The 18990-nt window shown below is 36.9% G+C and overlaps 1 protein-coding gene across 7 annotated transcripts in view; it reads right to left on the reverse strand.

Annotated features, from left to right (window-relative positions):
* SHANK2 (SH3 and multiple ankyrin repeat domains 2) overlaps positions 1-18990 on the reverse strand; it is a 362639-nt gene that overhangs the window by 205523 nt on the left and 138126 nt on the right. For all 7 annotated transcript variants that reach the window (XM_074918532.1, XM_074918533.1, XM_074918531.1 and 4 more), the window contains one exon: positions 6812-6925. In XM_074918532.1, coding sequence (XP_074774633.1) covers positions 6812-6925 — 114 coding nt within the window. The remainder of the gene's footprint in view (positions 1-6811; positions 6926-18990) is intronic.

An 18990-nucleotide genomic window follows, 5' to 3' on the forward strand; every position in this document is an offset into this window, starting at 1 on the left:
TGCAGGCTTTTCTGTCTTGTTGAAACCGTCTTCCCTCCAGTGGTTTTCAAAGTTATTTAGTTTATAGAATTTTTCAGAGTTCTAAATAACCTCTACAATGTTTCTATCTATTCTTAGAGTTGTCTTTCTAGTTAAGTAACCACCCAGAACTGATCCTAACAAAGCAGGAAAAAGTTGTTTAAAAAAGATTGTTAATTTGGATCATTCATGAAAGGTGGGTAATTAAGGGAAGTGGCTGGATGAAAAGATTTTTTGCTTTCTCTTTTTTCCTTCCAGTGCTGACCTTTACATTCATAATTATATGTGATCAGAGAGTGCTTTTAGAGCTGATTATGTTCTGGCTATCTATTATGTCCAAACAGCAAATTTAGCAAACCAAGACTCCCATCCTTCTTGTACAATTGACAAATTCCAGTTTTACATGAGCTGAAGAACTAATATCTGGAAGCAAACTGAGCAAAGCCTCATCAGAGAATTTAAACATATTAAACTTTCTAAAGATCTTAAAGATTCTAAAGATCTTAAACTATCCACCTACGTAAATGTAGCCCCTGACTGCCAAAATCAGGTGACGCTGAACTTACAGGAAGGAAAAGGGTGATGGCTGTATTCAAGTGCTCCATGCTAGTGTGGCTCGCTGAGGGACACAGCAAGTCCCCCATCAAGTTCTTGGATGCACATGCAAGCTGTGCTCTGCTTGCATATCAGGTTGAAGGGGATGCACATTTTTTCCTTTTCTATTCAGGAAATAAATCCATATATGTAATCACATGCTCCATCACGTCCTTGGGGCTTGATGAGTCAGGGATGGGGACTTCAAGGCTCAGCACATGACATTTCTGTTCCACACTGGAATGCAATGGGGTGCACACTTACAGAGACCAAATTTTCGTGGTATGTTTTAGTGTTCATCTGCCTCATGGAGTACACCCAGTAACGGCACTGCTTTATAATACACCTACCACATTAGTACTCTGCAATGCATAAAAAGGTAGAAAAAAGGGGATGCCAAAATTAAATTTTCTAGCAGCCATCCTTCCCATGAAAGGTTTAAACAGGTCATGTTTGATATTAACTACAAGCTAAGTAAAAGCATAAGCTGGGCAAATTCACTTTTTTAGAACTTAGGGAGCCTACATGTGTCCATACAGGACACAGTCAAGGCTGTGACTTGTGCTCTGGCGTGTAACCATCCATCCTGTTTCACTGTTAGTGAGTCCCTGCACAACTTCCACTTATGCCAACTATTTCTCTTCCAAACGGTACCCGGATATATTTCAGTGAACAAAAAATGTTGGTGACTGTTCTGAAAGGCAGTGTGGAGAAAGCAACCTTGATGTGGCAGACAAGAGGAAGAAAACTTTCAGAAACAGTATGTGCCAACCTACTTGTCCGCAGAGGACAGAACACCTACCAGCTACTAGTATAGATTCCTCAATTCACAGTAAGACAACTTCCTTTTTTGCAAGAAGGCAAATCAATTTTCTAGCAGTCTGGCTGACTAGATTGTCTGGGAAGGTGTTATACTAATTATAAAAAGGGATGGTGGAAATGAGGAACAAATCTGTTTTTACTGAATGCACAAGGTGTTAAAAACTAAGTATGTGGAATAAAGAAAATTCTATACTTCAGAAATAGCAGTCTGGGTAGAAAAGTATGCATTTTATTAACACAAATTTGACTTGTTTGGTAACTTCTGCAGTCTAGAAAGAATGTTGGGTAACGATTGCTGCAATTTCTGCGTGTAACATCTGTGTATGATTACACAGGTAAAAAGAAACGGGTAAAGGAACTATAGTACTGTTGGATAATCTATCGTTGTACTTTCAAGTTGCTGGAAACTCAAGATTAAGCTATATCCAAACGTTTAAGTAAAGATGTTTTGAGAGAGAAATCCCAGTATAGACGCTAGGTAGTGTCTGCTCAGAGCACCAGTGACACTAGAGGTCAGCATGGGCGCATCTACACCAGCATTTCAGTCTGGGCCAGGAATGTGCTTTCTAAGTGCTGCCTACTCCGCTGCAGCCCACAGCACTGGGCAGACCTCAGTCTGCAAACTGGATTCTTTCATGGAAAAATGAGCTTTTGAACAACTGCTAATGGTCGTTCTAGCCACATGCCCGGATTAGACCTAGTCTGAAATCAACTCCCAGGACTCGTATGACAACTACAATACCGTGTACCCCAAGGCCACAGGATACAAAAAGGCATGGAGGAAGCTACTGAATGAAAAATCACCCCAAATACCATATTAAAGATAAGCACAGAACTCAAGGAAAGATACACTGAGGAGACCACGAGTTGAAAGATTGCAAGAATTACTAAAAGACATGCTGAGTCTGCCTTCATTTCAGTATCACTTGTAAAATCTTCGAGTTCTTCAACCACATCAGGCAGGAAGGAATAATGAACACCAAAGACAAAATGTAGCTAAAGATAACTTCTAGCTTGAAAACAAATACCTCACCTCAGTGAAGTAGTTGTGAGCAATCAGATAGTCTACACCTCTGACTTCTGAAGAACACGGAGTATAAAATCACAAGTCTAATAAAAAGTTTTTTTATTTAATAAAAAATTTTTGCAGTAAATATCTCAAGTCAGAGTAATATGATGGAAGAAAAGCAAATGGAAATATCTAAACTTAAGCGGGAGAAAGAAAACCATATCTTCCATTGGTGGGGCAGCTGATTTTATGGATGACAGATTCTTCTCTACTTCATTTCCCACTGGAAGTTATTAGGTAGGAATTCTTATTATTTTAAGAAGACTAATGAATTTTAAGGGGAGAACAAATTGGTAAAATGAAAAGTCTTTCTTTTTTTATAGGCAGAAAAATTAAACAAAGCTATGTCACCCAGTGTATTCTCAGTGGATGCAAACTACTGCTGCCAGAGAGCCAAGATGACCTGTGATTCTCTGCAGTACCAACAGCACTCACCTGATAAATCTTGTTAAAGTGTCTAGTAACTGAAGGTAGTGCCTCCTATCTGCACATATTTCAGGTAACTTGAATTTCATATGAATCCAGCTTCTCCTGCACAGAACTTTCTTCAAGCTACCCAGAATATTTTAGTAAAAAAAAATAATATATTTTCACATAGTTAGGAACACTAAGAAATTTAAGACTGGAATTGGTTCGTTACTGAATAACAGGAAAACTGTCAATGCAGAAATAAGAAATATATAACATTTGTATTCTGTGTTTGCACAAGGAAAAAAACAAGATGTATCGATCTGATCTGAAAGGAGTATTTTCACTCTAAGAATAATTCTGGACAATGTTAAAAACTGGCTACTAAGGCGACATGTTTTAAAATGAGACAACATGAAGATTTTGTGTCTAATAATTTTTTAAAAGCAGGCAAAAGAACTTAGCAAACCACTGATAACGATTTTCTTTGTTGTAGTTCTTTTTTCATTAGATCTCAAAATGTCAAGGAAACTTCTTAAGACTGAAAGGCAGCAGGTCCTGTGCCAGTGCTATTAAAGGGCAAATAAGACAACCTGGATAATTAAAAGCCTGTAAGCCTGGCAGCAATCCTAGCAAAATAATGGAATCATTCCTACAAGTCTCACGTAATGAAGGTTTAAAGAAGGGATATAGAATTAATGCCAGTCGACATGATTTTTTTTTGGAAAGCAGAACCTGCCAAGCTAGCAGGGTATCTTTGAAGAGATCACAGGAACCAGGTGCTGTTCTGTACTGCCTACTTCCAGAGAACAGTCGGGATGGCAATGAAGTTCCCTGAAAATTGAACTTGTCTTAGAAGTGAGATTATACATCAGTGTGACATGAAACACCTGCCCACCAGTTTTACTGGGCATGTAGTGTTTAATTGTGGTTTGTTTTTTCCAAGAACTATTCTTCTTTCTTTCATTCATGGCATGCAAATGACAAGCTACTATTAAACACAATTATTCAAACTTATTAGCAAAGGGAAGCTGTTTGAAGAAATGTTCCTAAATCTCATTTATAGGAAATAACTGTTACTGTGGTGTTGGTCTGAAAATGGCTGAGTTTGAGATTCATTTCCTACACATTAAGATGATCTACTTTCTAAATCATTATCATAAGATGTTCTTGCTGCTTTGCAAAGTCCATGATGCAAATTCTTGCAACTCGCACAAGTTTGTGATGTTTCTCAGCTGATGTTCTTTCAGTGATCCCAGCAGACCTAATTTAATTTCTAATCATTTCACCATGCTTAACACATTTTTCTAAATTACTTTTGCATTCGTACTCAGAGGGAGTACTGGCTGATTTCTGCTTATAAAGCTCTCCTCTCTCATTTCTATTGTTTCCTATGCAAAGGGAAGGAAGCTAACTGCTCAGAGCAATTCAGTGATCAGCTGCTTTCAGTCCATACCATATTTCAATAATAATATGGCACATACTGTGGATTTCATATTTTTCACACTCACAGCTCCAACCTCTATTGCATTACACAGAAGAGCACTGTACCTCATTTGTGCCTTCTGGGTGCAGGACATTTTTCAAGACAGCCCAGCAAAATATGTGAGTGCACAAGTTCAAAGGTATAGAAAATGTGGCCATTTTGTGCTTATTTAATTATATTTTTGTCTTTTTGAGAGTAGAAGAATGGTATATTTAAAGTCTTTAGCTATGTTGATATTATTATTCACACTATACTATAAGCAAATAGGAAAACAATCAGAAAGACGATAGTATGCAATATGTAGAGATCACAGCAAATGCTCTGGTGTTTTGCCAGACACATGGCATAAGTCTTCAAAATTTCATGTCAGAAAACTTGTAAGATGTTTCTGTTTATATTCTTTTAACACTTCCAGCTTCGATAATTCTTTTACTATTCTTGTGACAATTTTCTTCTTAATTTTCATTTTCCTTTGAATGATCAAAGACATTTTTGCTCAAAAACAATCTTGTCATATATTAAAGCAATCATGTCGTACACTGAATTTTGTCTTTAAGGATTTGTGACAAACAGGTTTGGTTACCTTCTCTTCAAAGCCACTAAAGAAGATGCAAAACTCCTTTCATATTTTAGAACTTCACTTAATGCCCCTCCCCAGAATTTTTTTCAGATTTGGAGACAAATGCACAGCTCAAATGTAATGCAGAGTTATCATGATAGGCTCAAGAAATGTGTTTGTGATGATTTACTCACATATAGATTACATCTTTCTGAAGTCTTTCAATCAAGTGACCACAAGGTTCTACTGAAGGATCTTTAGAACAGTTCACATGTGGCTCTTCACCAGCTCATGCTGCACGCTTGACTGAATTTGTCTTCCATAACGTTTCCAACAAACGAAATCACACTAGAACTGCAACTTGTTATGCTCTTTTTCCATCTAGTATTTGAGAACTGCACTGCTCCTAGATTTGCCAGTTCCAACTCCAATCTTCCTCTCATTTAATACTCCTCTGTCTTTAAATTCTGATTTGTTCTTAAGCCCTCTGAAGAACTACACAGCTATTCTCTGTTCTCAGAGCCTAAATCCAGTCTCTCCAAATACTAGATCTGGTTTTACCTTCTTTTTTTCTCTCTCAAAAGGGAAAAGTATAACCTTTCCACACAGTGTTTAGTTAGTTAGTGTTAGTTCAGTGTCAGTGTTCGCTTAGGTAGTTCGGTGTTAGTTTTTTATTTTAGTTACTGTTAGTGTCCCTACCTGCCTCATTCCATCATTCTTTTTAAGTTTTCATATTACAAAAGCTAACTTGTTGCCTCCTCTTCTGCTCATCCTTTAAACTCTAATTCATATTACAACAGCTTTCATTATAACTGTCAAAATTAAAATTCTTATCAAATACTATAAATATTTCCAAATCTTTACTACTCTGGAACTATAATCTTGTCCAGTGCATTCTATTCCATTCTACCATGTTTATACAGTGAGTATATATAAAAAAAGAAAAGTATACCTGTGCAGTTTATAATGACATACATAAAAGAATAATGTTTGTGAATGAATGATATGATGCATAAATTTTAGTGTATTGTCTGTGCAATGCCAAAAGTTCTTAATCAATGCATCAGAGATCCAAACCTCATCAATAGTTAATTTAAAACCGCATACACTCCTGGAGAACATTAATTATATTCTCAGAGCTCATTTATAATGAGCTTTTAATTAGAGAGGATGTCCTCATATCTTAATTCTTAAAAGCAGAGAAATTATGAGGTGGTAGGTAATTCTTAAAATAACATGCTTCAATGTACATTTCTTTTTCTTTTATTATAGCAGAACTGTAAAGACTTCTTGATTAAAGTCACTTGTGTTTTACTTATTTATGGCAATAGAAGTGTATGATAAAGGAGGATTCTATTTCCTTTGTCATCAGTAAAGATGTATATGGGACATCCCACTAATGGATGCCTCCTCTAAAATTTAGTAAAAGGTCAACAGAGGGAACTTTACTGCTATGAACAAGACATTGTATGACTGCCTCAGACTGGGAGATGACTGATCAGTTTTTCATCCATTATTTGTCTAATTAGCCATTCTCCCATACTGTAAGAAAATAAAATGCAGCATAATGCTTTACAAAATGTCTGCATACGGTTCTGTGTAAAAGCTTTCACAGTACTTCATGCACAGTCCCTCATGAGAAAGGCCATTTGCTTGGATAACATCCAGTAAAACCTGATCAATAAACCCATCTTTACTTTTTAATTCAGCAGCTCAGCTTTATTTAATTCTCCAGTTTCTAGTGTTGCACAAACGCACTGCTGTACAACACATTACTGTCCAGGCTGCCCCTCTGCTTGGACAGACACATCGCATTTGTCATTGTTACGATTCAACAGCAACTTGATCTGATTACCTGGTTTGCTTTCATTTGGTTTACACTGAACTTCTTCAACACATTCTGCAGGAAACCATCCAATATGTCCCCGGGTGCTGCCTTCCCAGAATCCACCTTCACCAATGCTTAAAACTAAATAGAGAGACATAGGAAGCATTAGACATTTTTCACCTCTTATGTAAATACCAAGATTAGTTACATAACATGTTCAGTAATAACTGAGTATCGTTTTGTTAAAAGCAAATGTTGTACAAGAACTTAAATGCTGGTATCCAAAACCGGGCACAGAGTAACCTATAAATGAGACCTACCCTGATCAGTCTTTGGAACATCTTCCCAAATTTATTCTTCTCACCAGTTTCCTTCGCCCTCATGTAATTCTTTCCATTTTCAGTTTTCTCATTGCTGCTCTTACCAAGGATAAATGCATGGTCATACTAAGGACCAAAAAAATGTGTCTTGTCTGTTCAAATTAAGCTGAAGCACTGAACCCACTGTAAAACTGAACCCACACTGAAATTGGGCTTTAATAATACATAGTTTGTTCTCTTATATGTTTTCTACTTCTTAAGAAAACATGCTATTTTATTTAGTGGGAGCTCCAGAGACTTGTAATGTAGGTCGAGTAATATGATTTAATGATCTGAGTACACAGCAAACACTTGAATATCCCATAGGTGCAATACACAGTGTAGGTGCCTTTTGAAACATGTCAATGATTTTTCTTGGTAGAAGATAACGACAACAGGGAGAATTATTTACCAATAGGAGAAAAGCTTTACCCTGTGGTTCTAATTATCTTGATATTAATCTTAGGACTCAACAAGGATTGTGACAAAAGACTGCAGAACAACAACGTATGTTTTTACTAGTAAGCAATTGGAGAAGTTCAGTAACGGAAGGATCCTAAATATTTCCTAAGTATTATGTTTAAATTAATTTTATAGCAGTTCTTACAAATTACTATGCTTAATATATATTAAAAGAACACAAATGTACTATTAAAAACACACTATACATTAATATTGGAACAAAGGTGATATTTTTAATTTTGTTAATGGTTTGCTCTTCTAAAGAGGTTGACTGGGAATGTAAATGTAGCTCAGTCATACAACACAGGTCCTCAGAGTACACCTGTACAAAACACACTGTTCGGTGGAGAGGTCCCTGAGCTACCAAAAACAAGCCCATGGAAGCTGAAGCAGCACAGCTCCATCAGTGGTGTGCTAGCTAAGCCAGCCAAGCTAACTGGCCCTGCTGAAAATCAAGGTTAATTAGCCCAAGCACACATCTTTGCTAACATATGCACATGGTTTTCAGGACCTGGGATAATATCTCTGCAGGGTATTTCAATATGGTAGGGATATTAACTTGCTCACAGCTACTGTGATGATCTCCATGAGAAGCACTCTTTGCACTGCTAGACCAGACCTTATCAGGCTTTAAAATCGTAGTCCCTGACCCTGACTGCAATTGAACTCTGCATCAGTGGAACTGCTGTGGCTCAATGGCATTGAATTTGAACTTCATTTGCACTACTACAGTGTAAGATGAAAATAAAATCAATGATAGGCCAAAAAAATAAAAAAATCTTGGCAATACTAAAGAGGTGGTAAGAAATCTGGTTTGACAGCCCAGGATCTGTAAAACTGCATTTGAAATTAAATGTTTACCTAGTTTTTCATTTATGCAATCATAAGCTGTTTGTGGTATTACTTGCAGAGCACTGATACCTATTAACATAGATATCTGACAGAAAAATGTATTTAAACGTGTCAATTTTAAGTCTTAATGTAGTAAATTCGAAGATACAGATTTCATGAACTGCATATTTACACATCATTGACAATAAGAAGCACATATTAGGGCGCAGGAAACAGATCCATTAAGACAAAATCCTCCACCCAGATGGGTCCCAAATGTACAATTTATCATGCAATTTTCTGACATATATGAGGAAACCTATACCTACTCAGGTAGTGATGGGATGACGGGGGAGGACACTGACCTTGGAAGGCACCGACAACACTACAGTGACACTTAAGCTGAATAAAAAAATTTTAGCATGCCTTTTCTTTTAGTTACCTAACACCTATTGATATTGTTAACATGAGCAGGAAATATTTCATTTCTACATTTACATCCAAGCAAAAATGAAAAAAACAGATCTGTGCTTTAATTGTATCAATAAATTACATAATACAAATAAAAATAAACTTGGGGCATAACTAATGAAAAATATGCTGATAAATTCCAGTTATTCTTTAAAGTCTGTGACATTATCACACAAAGTCAACCTGCTAATCCAGTGTAACATGAAACAGAAGCCTATTCATTCATCCAATATATATTGGATATCCATCAGTTTTAAATGTATTTTTAACAATGTAACCTCTGTTCACGTAAGAATAGAGTACATTTCTTATATATGAGATAAGGAAGTAAGAAAACTTAATTAATAACATATATAGATATTATAATTACTGTAGGATCCTACTGTACATTGATTTAATTTCAAATCATAAAAGTGAGCATAGGACTACAGCCAAAAGAAATTTCAAAATGTGAGAGCGTGAAAGATTCCTACAGCAAGCAGTTGGGTTTTTCTGAGGAGAGTTTTCAGCACAGGATCTCAGTCCTGATTTCACTTCACAAACCAGCAAGATAGGGAGAACAAAAACTACTCAGAGGTTGAGAAGGACTTTCCTAATTTGTTATTTTATTGATCTGTCAGATCTGCTATTTTGACACTCTAAATTACATGGACGTTTCCATCTCCAAAAAGCATCTGCACTCTTAAGAAGGAAGTTGGGTATTTCACACCCATAGAGTAATTTCATGTGTTTATGGCAGCAGCAGCTGATAAGACATCCAAATCAAGGTGGAAAAGAAACTTGCTTTGCAAGTCTACCTGTGGGTGTAAGGCAAAAAGTGATTACAACAGAGCAGAAGCAATCCCACTTTAGATCATTCTTACATGAATTATTAAATATTAGCAATTACTAATAGCGAGAGCCAAGCAAAAATGCAAGCAGTCCTGCCTGAAGACATAACATCTATGGAAAAGAAGTAGAAGGGGAAATGAGGCCTTGGCAGAATGCAGCCCGCCTTCACAGTTCTGGTTCAAGCAAGATTACATCTACAAACAAAATGACAGTACATTTGGACTTACTGTCAAGGAAAAACATCATTATGGGTGCCAAGAAAGGAAGAGAAAGCCTGACGGAACTGCAAGAGGCACAAAGAGAACACAAGAGGCCAACGTGGGGAGGCAGGGTAGCCAGCCGATGTGAGGAGACAAATTGTTGGTGAGATGGAGGATAAGCACACATGGCCTAATACTCAAAATGCAGAAACTGAGATCTAGGTGGCTCTGCACTACCAAATAACTTAAAGTCTTTTTCCTATATCTCAGGTGGTGCCATTATTACGAAATCTGCAGCAGGTGCCAAAGCCATAATAATCAACGTATCTATAAAAACTGGCAACACTTCATGTATTCCAACATGCGTAACTGACAGCTTAAAAGATAAATCAAAAAATATAATTTAACTTTTGTATTTATGAATGCTTTTTTAGAATGAGGCCTTCATTTCTGTCTTTTCCCTCTCACAATAGTGCTTGAGAGACATGTTGTAATAGATAATTTGGTACCAGCAAGAGATTTTCCAAACAACATTTTCCCTTCTGGAGGACATAAAAATGGTAAATCAAAGGATAACTTTCCCAAAATTAAGAATTAAACTTTATCATTTCAATCGGTTTTTTTCCTTTTTAGTAAAAACAAAAGATGTGGTTGCTATGGCAAGAGCAGGCCAGGGTCTCTTTACTCACAATGTGAATTACAAAAAGAATCTGACATTATAAGAGTAAAATTAAGGTTCTAGTAACATCATGAATCCTGCTGCTATGTCTTTTCACAACAGAAGTATAGTTTAAAACAAGATTTATGTTCAATTATATGAACAAAACTGCAAATCAAAACTGGACAAATACCAAACAACTGAGTAACAGGAAAACATGTATAGGCAGGTGCCAATCAGGATCTTCTATTTTAATGTTTATTAAGTATTATACTTAATATCAGCCAGATTCTGCTTTGCCAAAGTCCAGAGAAAATACAAGAAAACTATAGACAGCGCCAAATGAGCACAGGATGTTTTGTCTCTTGCAACTTCTGTAAATTTGTTGACAAAGTGTATATTGTAATTAATATTAATATACTTATCTCAAAGAGCTTAATTACTGAATATATAAAGAAATCACTTTAATCAAAACAATAAAAAAGGTTTATTCTCCCACACTACAGCTCCCTTTAACATGCCACAATCAAGAAATAGAGTATATTTTTCCATCAAATGATAGTGCATACCATTTCTAAATTCTTTGTGATACTGAAATTTCAGTGATTAAATTATTCTAGGTATCCTTATTTACAAAAAAGTCAATGAAATTTACAGCCAAATTCAGTCAATTGTCTTTATAGCTGCTACACAATAGATCTGAATTGTCTGTAATATCTACAGTCAATTTTTGGTGCTTGTATGAACTGCATTCTTCTTCCCCAGGAAAATAAATAATTGTATGGACTGGGAATGGCAGATCATCTTCTGGAAAAAGATCATTTCTACAACCAGGAGAAAAATTAACAGAATGCCACTAAAGTATAAAGTAAAACTGAAAATCCATTGAAAACTCTAGCAGCTGAACTAGCCTATGCTGCTCTAAGAACTATCAGAGCTAAAAATAAAAGCTCTGTCTGCTAATCAAGAGCCTCTGAAGTTATCAATACTTTCAGTGAGATGTGAAATTATGTAAACTGAAAGCTCTCTAGACCACACAGTAGAAAGCGGAAAATTTCAGCATTTCATTCTTAACCTGAAAGGGATGGTGACAGCACCCTTTCCATCCGAACTGCAGCATGGATATGTTACTTACCTGGTTCCATTGTTCTGTTATTGACAACAAATGCCAGTTACCTAATGGAATACAAAGGGGTTTCATCTGAATTTTAGCAAAGGAAGGTTCAGTACTAATCTGAACTCTGGTTTTGTGTTTTGACATAACAATCTTCTGGATTTGCTTTTTAAAAATAAACTTTTTACTTTCCAATGGGTAGAGACCTAACTTCTTTCGCTCAGAAATACTTACTACTACAATTTAGGCTTTTCTCTTCTAGAAGTAGCTGTTGTCTGATGTAAATTTTCCTTTTGGAAGGAGAGCTTCCAAATGACAGATAATCTATGCAAGAATACCTATTTCAGTGATAAATACAATTTTGCTTATAACTGCCCCTAAAATGGTTACAACTTAAAAATGTATTTTCATAACCTTGAGTTGTAATTGCATCTTATTTCAGAAGTATACTTATCAATGTAAACAGAAATTCAATGTTTGATCTATCTTTGCGTACAACCAGGTAAATCAAAAACCATGTTAAGGGACATGCACTGTGCAGAGTGACAGTTCTCTGCATCTGAAGTGCAACTTGACTCAGTCTTTACACACAACATAAATGAAGGTCAGCACAAGTTACAACTTAATCTTGCTCTCTCTTAAAGAGAGATCTTTTTCTTAAAAGCTGGTCTTAGATTAAATTTTACTCTATTTCTTTATCTACCCCTACTTGCTCCTGATAGATGTCCCTCCCTCCCTGTGATTAATGATGAACAAGATCTGTCTGTTCTGCCTTATGGGCAAAGCATTTCTGCTTTCAAACACTTAATCAGGAGAGACTGACATAACTTGAGATTGGTGCAACAGGACTGGAAAGAAAGTCATTGTCTATCACCCCGATGACAACCACATTACGGCTTCCAGCATGCAAACAAGTGACTGTGCCCCAGCTGCCGTACAGGAAATGTTCCTGTGGAGTCCACATACAATCTGGAAGGAAAGCCTTGTGTATCTGCAATTAATTATTTTGTATAATGGACCTGAGCACTCAGATTCGACTGCGGATCCACAGGCATTTCTTTTAGTGGAGAAGCAAATTCAGCAGTTCTTTCCCATCCTGGGCTATGGGGCCTCACAGAGAAACCAAATTAGGAAAATAACATGGGCAAAAATATTCCTCGCTTTTTAAACATACATTTAAATTCCAGTTTTGCCTCCAAAACAAATGTGTGATCCAACTATGGCTTGAAGTTTACCTTTCTGTAATCCAAGTGACTCTGCTGGTTTAGCTGAAAAGCTACCTTACCTACCTGTAATTCAGTATTTAATTGTCTGGATTCTCCCAACAGTCTAACTGCCTCACCCTGAGCTTACCACACATACGCTGTGTCCCACCGGTCTCTATGGCCACCCATACTGCAAGCAGATAGTAAGCCTAAGGAGCCTTAGCATCAGGTTTTGGGTGCAGATCACCAGCCCAAACCACCATGGCCACAAGCAATGTCAGGCTAAATCCTGACCTAAACCAGCTTTTCATCTTTTATCACCTCTAGTTTCTCAAGAAAGAAACAGATCACACAAGCAGTGTTCAAGAAAAGGACCTTGGGATGAGAAGATGAGAGTGACTGTCACCAGAGCAACCACTCATGACATCAAAATCCACAAATACAATAACCTGCACATAACTGTCTAAACGTAAGGAAATATGGCTCAACTGAAATAGAACTGAATGAGCTGTGTTGTTCAAGACTTGGCCCTGTATTTTTTTTTTCTTTTTTATCTTTGCCAACAACTTCATCCTATGTAGATTGTCTTTTCCATGTTAACTCTTAAAGAGTTTGGAGAAAGTGAAGGAGAGAGAAAAACAGCATAAGAAACCAATCTTCTGCATTGATTGGAATTTTGGATAAAAATTCAAATCAAGTATTGGAAAAATGCGTTTGTAACGTTGATCACCATCTCTGTTGAGGAAGGTGTGGACAGGGTGAAGTTTGCTCCACAGCAATGCCCAAACTACAGGTCAGGGGAAGGCAGAGTAGAGAGCATTAATTTGAGAAGAGGTCCCAAACCAACTGAGATTTGGAGCCTGTAGTATTGTGTCTGACCATGCTAGTGTGCTCCTATGCCATCCATAGGTCTTCTGGTACTCTCTGTCCCCTGAATATTTCAGGCCAGTTACTGACTACTGAAGAAAGGCTGCTTTTAAGCAGGCAAGTGCGAAGACAACGGGGATTTGTGGATGCTCTTATGTTCCTAATCACTTTCTTGCAGCCTTGACAGCAAAGCAAGCTCTCCTGCTGGAGCAGCAGCAAGGCCGTGTCTTCATTACAACACTTTGATGTAACAGCTTGAAGCACAACTCTCTCCTGCTCTTCAGATACAACGCACTTGAAGAAATGAGTTAGGTTATTATCTGCGGAGTCATAATCATTTATGTTAGAAATTTAAATCAAACCAATCAAGTCAGGAGATAGTAAGGAAGCAAAACAGACCAATGAATCTGGGTAAGATTAATATTCCATTTCACATTACTTTCATCCTTCATATAAAAGAGTAGCAAAACAATGCTTATGCAAACCTCTTAGGTTAAATTTTGCTGCCACACTTATTCACACAAGGTACAAAATGCTCTTGAAGAAACAAAACAGGTTTCCTGAGGCTCTTCCCTTTCCAGTATTTTATTTACTAATCTAACAAGTGCAAAAGCCCGGGAGACCAACTTGCCTTCTGCCCACGAGCACTGTCTGTTGGCAATATCTTCAAGCACAGCAGGGGTTTAATAATCTTTCTTTTTCAATACAACTTACAAGTAGATTTCACAAGAAATGAAAATGTTAGCGATATATTTGGATTGCCCTACTGGCTGAGATCACCCTGAAATAAAAGTAGTGTTGCAAGGGTCAATATTTCTAATGCTGAGAACTACTGACTTTCTGCCTAGAGCAGATGCTTGATTCACTACTACTGAATTACTACCGTTTCTCTGACCTTGGAGAATGTAGCTGAGAACAGACCTCGGTTATGGTAAACTCTTCTCAGATGTGCAGACTGTGCCTGCACAGGAGGTATCTCAGAAGTTCATGAAAAAGTCTGTTGGAGCGTATTTGAGATACTGAAATAACTCCCCATTTTTCTAGATATTAAGCACTAGAAAACTTGTTTAATCACAGTAAGAGTTAAAGCAACTGAGCATTTTCCAAAACTAGTTCTGTATTCTGTTTGCCTTCCAGGTGAAAGATAGATATTACTATCAAGGCAGGCAACAAAAATGAGAGCAAAGTAAAAATTTTCAGTTGGAAGACACCCATGGACAAACTATACTATGATCTGGGACCTGAAAATCGGAAGAAATAACTAGAAATCACACAGCACATGGGAACTCTGTAATAAAAACACACAGAAAGACAAGAAAAACAAAACTGTGAATAGGGTGAGACTTCAGAAGTTCCCAAAGTATTTCAATCAGGCAGCCATGTGGGTTTTTATTTTCTAGGTCAGTGAGGGATAATTCATATGCATTTCAGGTTTATTTTACTATTACATTGATTCTGAAAATAATTTTGATTGTTTTGTTTCTCAGTGACTGGAGATTGTCTGCACCATGTTGACTAGTACCTGGAACTCGTATCTGTTACCCTTCCAACAGGGCAAGCTAGTATGGATCTGAATCTCACGTAACCTTCCCGAGGGTGCAGTGATTCTTCTGTACTGCTTTGTCTTCGTGACACAGAAAACTGCTAATTCTTCACTCACAAAGAACTGTAGAGCATTGTGTTATCTTCAGACATCTCAGTTTTGTTATAAAAGAGACCACTTGATTTCCAGTGTAACAAATTTAGCAATGCAAAAGCTAATCAAAATAAATTTTACAGATACTTTATCTATATGCGTGTGTTTGGATTTTAGCAGATTTATTGTTATGGACTTACATCTAAAATGAAGAAGGAAACAAAATATGTTAAAAGTGTTTCAGTGAGGAATGAAGCTAGCTCTTCTTCAATAATGTGAAAACGTAAGATCAGGGTTCTTGTACAAATAAAGATATCAGATTTATTTTTACAACAGCCATGGCCCTTCTTTCATGAGTGGCAGACACACAAATGATGTCAGTATGTATGACTAACAACTAAAAATAAAGCAGATATTTTTGTACAGGCTATGTAATATCCTATTAATTCAAGAGGATTTTGATTAGTTTACATTTGCTTTGGACCTTGCCCATTCACAGCTTTCTCTGAGCAGTTTCCTTGTATCATATACTGTGAACTATTCATGCACTTCTAGCAGTTTGAGAAAGAAAAAAAAAAATCTGCCTCATCTTCTTCTGATGAAAGCACTTTTCATCAAGAGTTTAGGATTTCATTCCTCTCTGTGACCCTTCTAATTCTACCAATTTAAAGAAGAAAATCCATAATAACATTTCCCTACTAATCCCTTTCTCTAATATGTTGTTCTGGGTTTTGATCCCTGTAGTAAATGCCTTGCTACATCTTTACTGTGATTAGTCTCATGGGATGTACATGTGATGAGCATCTCCCCAGGGTCAGATGGAACACGGGTTAGAATCCCACAGCAAATGCCAAGACACGTTTGAATTCCCCAAAACACTCCAAGAAACCAGTACTTTAGCATCAGTGCTTTATACAGAACAGTGCAGCTACCAAGCGGGCAGAGGAGAGGGGCTGAGACAAAGCTTTTTTATTTCTTAAATGTGAGGCTAAGGTGATCCCAAAGTGAAGAAAAATTTAATTCCATGGGGTTTAATGTTGTTTCATTTCTTCTACGCACTGCACACAGTGAGTGGCTAAACCCCAAAGAGGCATATGTACCCCCAGAAAATCAGAACGTCAGTCCTGACTAGATCATGGTCTTGCTAAGCAAGTCTCTAAAAGATGGAAAATATATCCAGTACCAAGTGGAATTTCTGCTCAGAAAGAGAAAAAAAGCAGGACCTCCTTAAAGCCAGAAGTTCTGGCACTCACACAAAACCCAAGAAGTACTGAGGACTGTAGGAGCTCTACTGCCTGCACTTTTGGATGATGGAGAGGGAACCCATCAATGGTTGGTACATTGGAGTAATTTTTTTTATTCTCTATAAATAATTACATTTTGACTGCAACAGGGACATGAATCCAGATTTAACTGAACTTGAATTTCTGTCACATATGCCAAGTTTGAACAGCTTCCTCAACAATGTTACACAACCTTTCTAAAGCATCGCTGACTTTTTTACCTGGACTCTTCGTTCTGTACATGAGCTTGTTGTGTTCATTCTGACATATTTTTTGTGACAACTGAGGAACCATTGACATGGTAACACAAAATAGGATTTGACCTTGCTCTGGAAGTTCTTCCTTTGATTAGCGATGGGAATCTGTCATCTGGTGTTCCAGCCTGGCCATGCAAACAGCCTTAAATTACACTTCACAAGACTTCATCCTAAATCATAACACTGACAATCCCTATATACACTTTTTCCAAACTTTTTTGAAATGCAGACCGACATGTATAGAAATGTCACTAGATTTTACTGCATCAAAGTTCTATAAAATGCTCTAAAACAAGTGTGCCTGCAAATGCTAGACCTCTGCCAGGTTGTAAGTCAATGGGAAAATCATATACTTGAAGCTGAAAAAATAATCCCTGCAGGGATGATTTGATGTTGGATGGGCATGTGCACCCTTTTTCTATTAGTAAAAATTAATTTGCAGTCAGTTTCAGTAAACATACATCTTCCCTATAAAGACTCAAAACTCACAGAGCAGACATGACCTCATTTTCTATTTCAGTATTTTAACATTCACTGATTAGTGTCCCCCACAAAAATCACTGGTCTCAAGTTTAGATCATACTATTGTAAAATCCGAAAAGTGGGCTAATATCTTCTTCCATTGTTTTCCACTTACTGTCATAGTAACTTAGAACCAAGGGCTCCTGAACTAGATTTTTTAAAATATTAAATTCTTCATTGAAATTTAAATCCCTTATTCTTGGGATATTTTCACATCTAATAGTCTCGAATTCTAACGTAAACAAGCAGCCAAAAAACAAATGCCTCTATAAAATTCAGCATCCCAAGCAAACTGTTGCACTGATTCCTCTTTTGCCAGGGAACACATTTTCTGTTTTGTCCTTCTCCAGAACTACCTGGAGTCTCTATTGTTTTATTCTGGTGACAAGAACCTATGTCGATCTTATATCTTCTACATAAACAAAAATACTGCTATCTCTTTAAGCCCAGCAAGTCAGTTGAACACAACTGTGTACAACGTCCCCTCAAGAACAGATGATGGTGTTCAACCATACTCATTCTTTATCTCCTGGCACCTCCTAGATCTCTGTAAACACACTCAGTGTAGCATGTTATTTAGTACCACTCATGACCCCCAAAATTTCATCCTGTGTAGGTACTACCAACTCTTCCTGGTGTTAAATCTTCTGAGATTATAAATAAGCAAAGAGTTCTGGGGTGTATTTAAGTCTCACTTTTTAAGATCTTTTTTTTTTCCACTATATGCAACATTTTTTTCATTTTATTGTACTTGACCAAAAAGAATCTGTCTCAACTGTTTTGTCCCTCCCCTCTTCCAGTCAGAACTCCATACAGAAGACCTCAGATCTTCACACTTTAACCCGAGCCAGTATTCTTTTGCAAAGGTATGAAAAGATTTCATTTGCTTTTAATTTGCTTTACATTTTTGCATGACAGTTACTCATAATGTAGCTTTACCTCTCTCGAGACTGTACCCATTCTTTTGATGCTTAAAGGCTTTTATGAAGCGCTAATTATGCATTACTTCTCCTGCACTTATTCTCATACAGTGGATGTTTACAAGGCTGGTTCCCAAACCATGCAAAACTCTGTCAGTTTTGTTTGAATTTGAAAATGACTTCTGTTTTTTATGACTTGAATTTTGTTTTATATTTGGCATTCCCAAGAAATTCTATAACCTCAGAGCTTTTCTTGCCTTCTATTAATTTTACTCTATCCTAGATAATTTCCATTAATTGGGAACTTCTATAATGTTTTATGAAGTGTTAATATGGGCTCTTCCCAAGAGTTCTTGTGCACTATTTTCTTTAGAACATAATCATTGCTTACTACCTGATCAGGGCACAATCTCCCAGAACTGCAAAATTATCTTTTCAGCCCTACAGACATCACCAGCTCTCCTAAGTTTAACCTTCCTCCTTCCTCCTTACATTTAAAATTAGTCTTGCATATGTTTAAGTGCTGCATTCTTCAGATTTCTGTCCTACACCTTCTGAAGGCTTAACAAAAATTATTAAACCCACAAAAG

Source organism: Athene noctua, chromosome 14 (assembly GCF_965140245.1).
Source record: "Athene noctua chromosome 14, bAthNoc1.hap1.1, whole genome shotgun sequence".
Taxonomy (NCBI): Eukaryota; Metazoa; Chordata; class Aves; order Strigiformes; family Strigidae; genus Athene; species Athene noctua.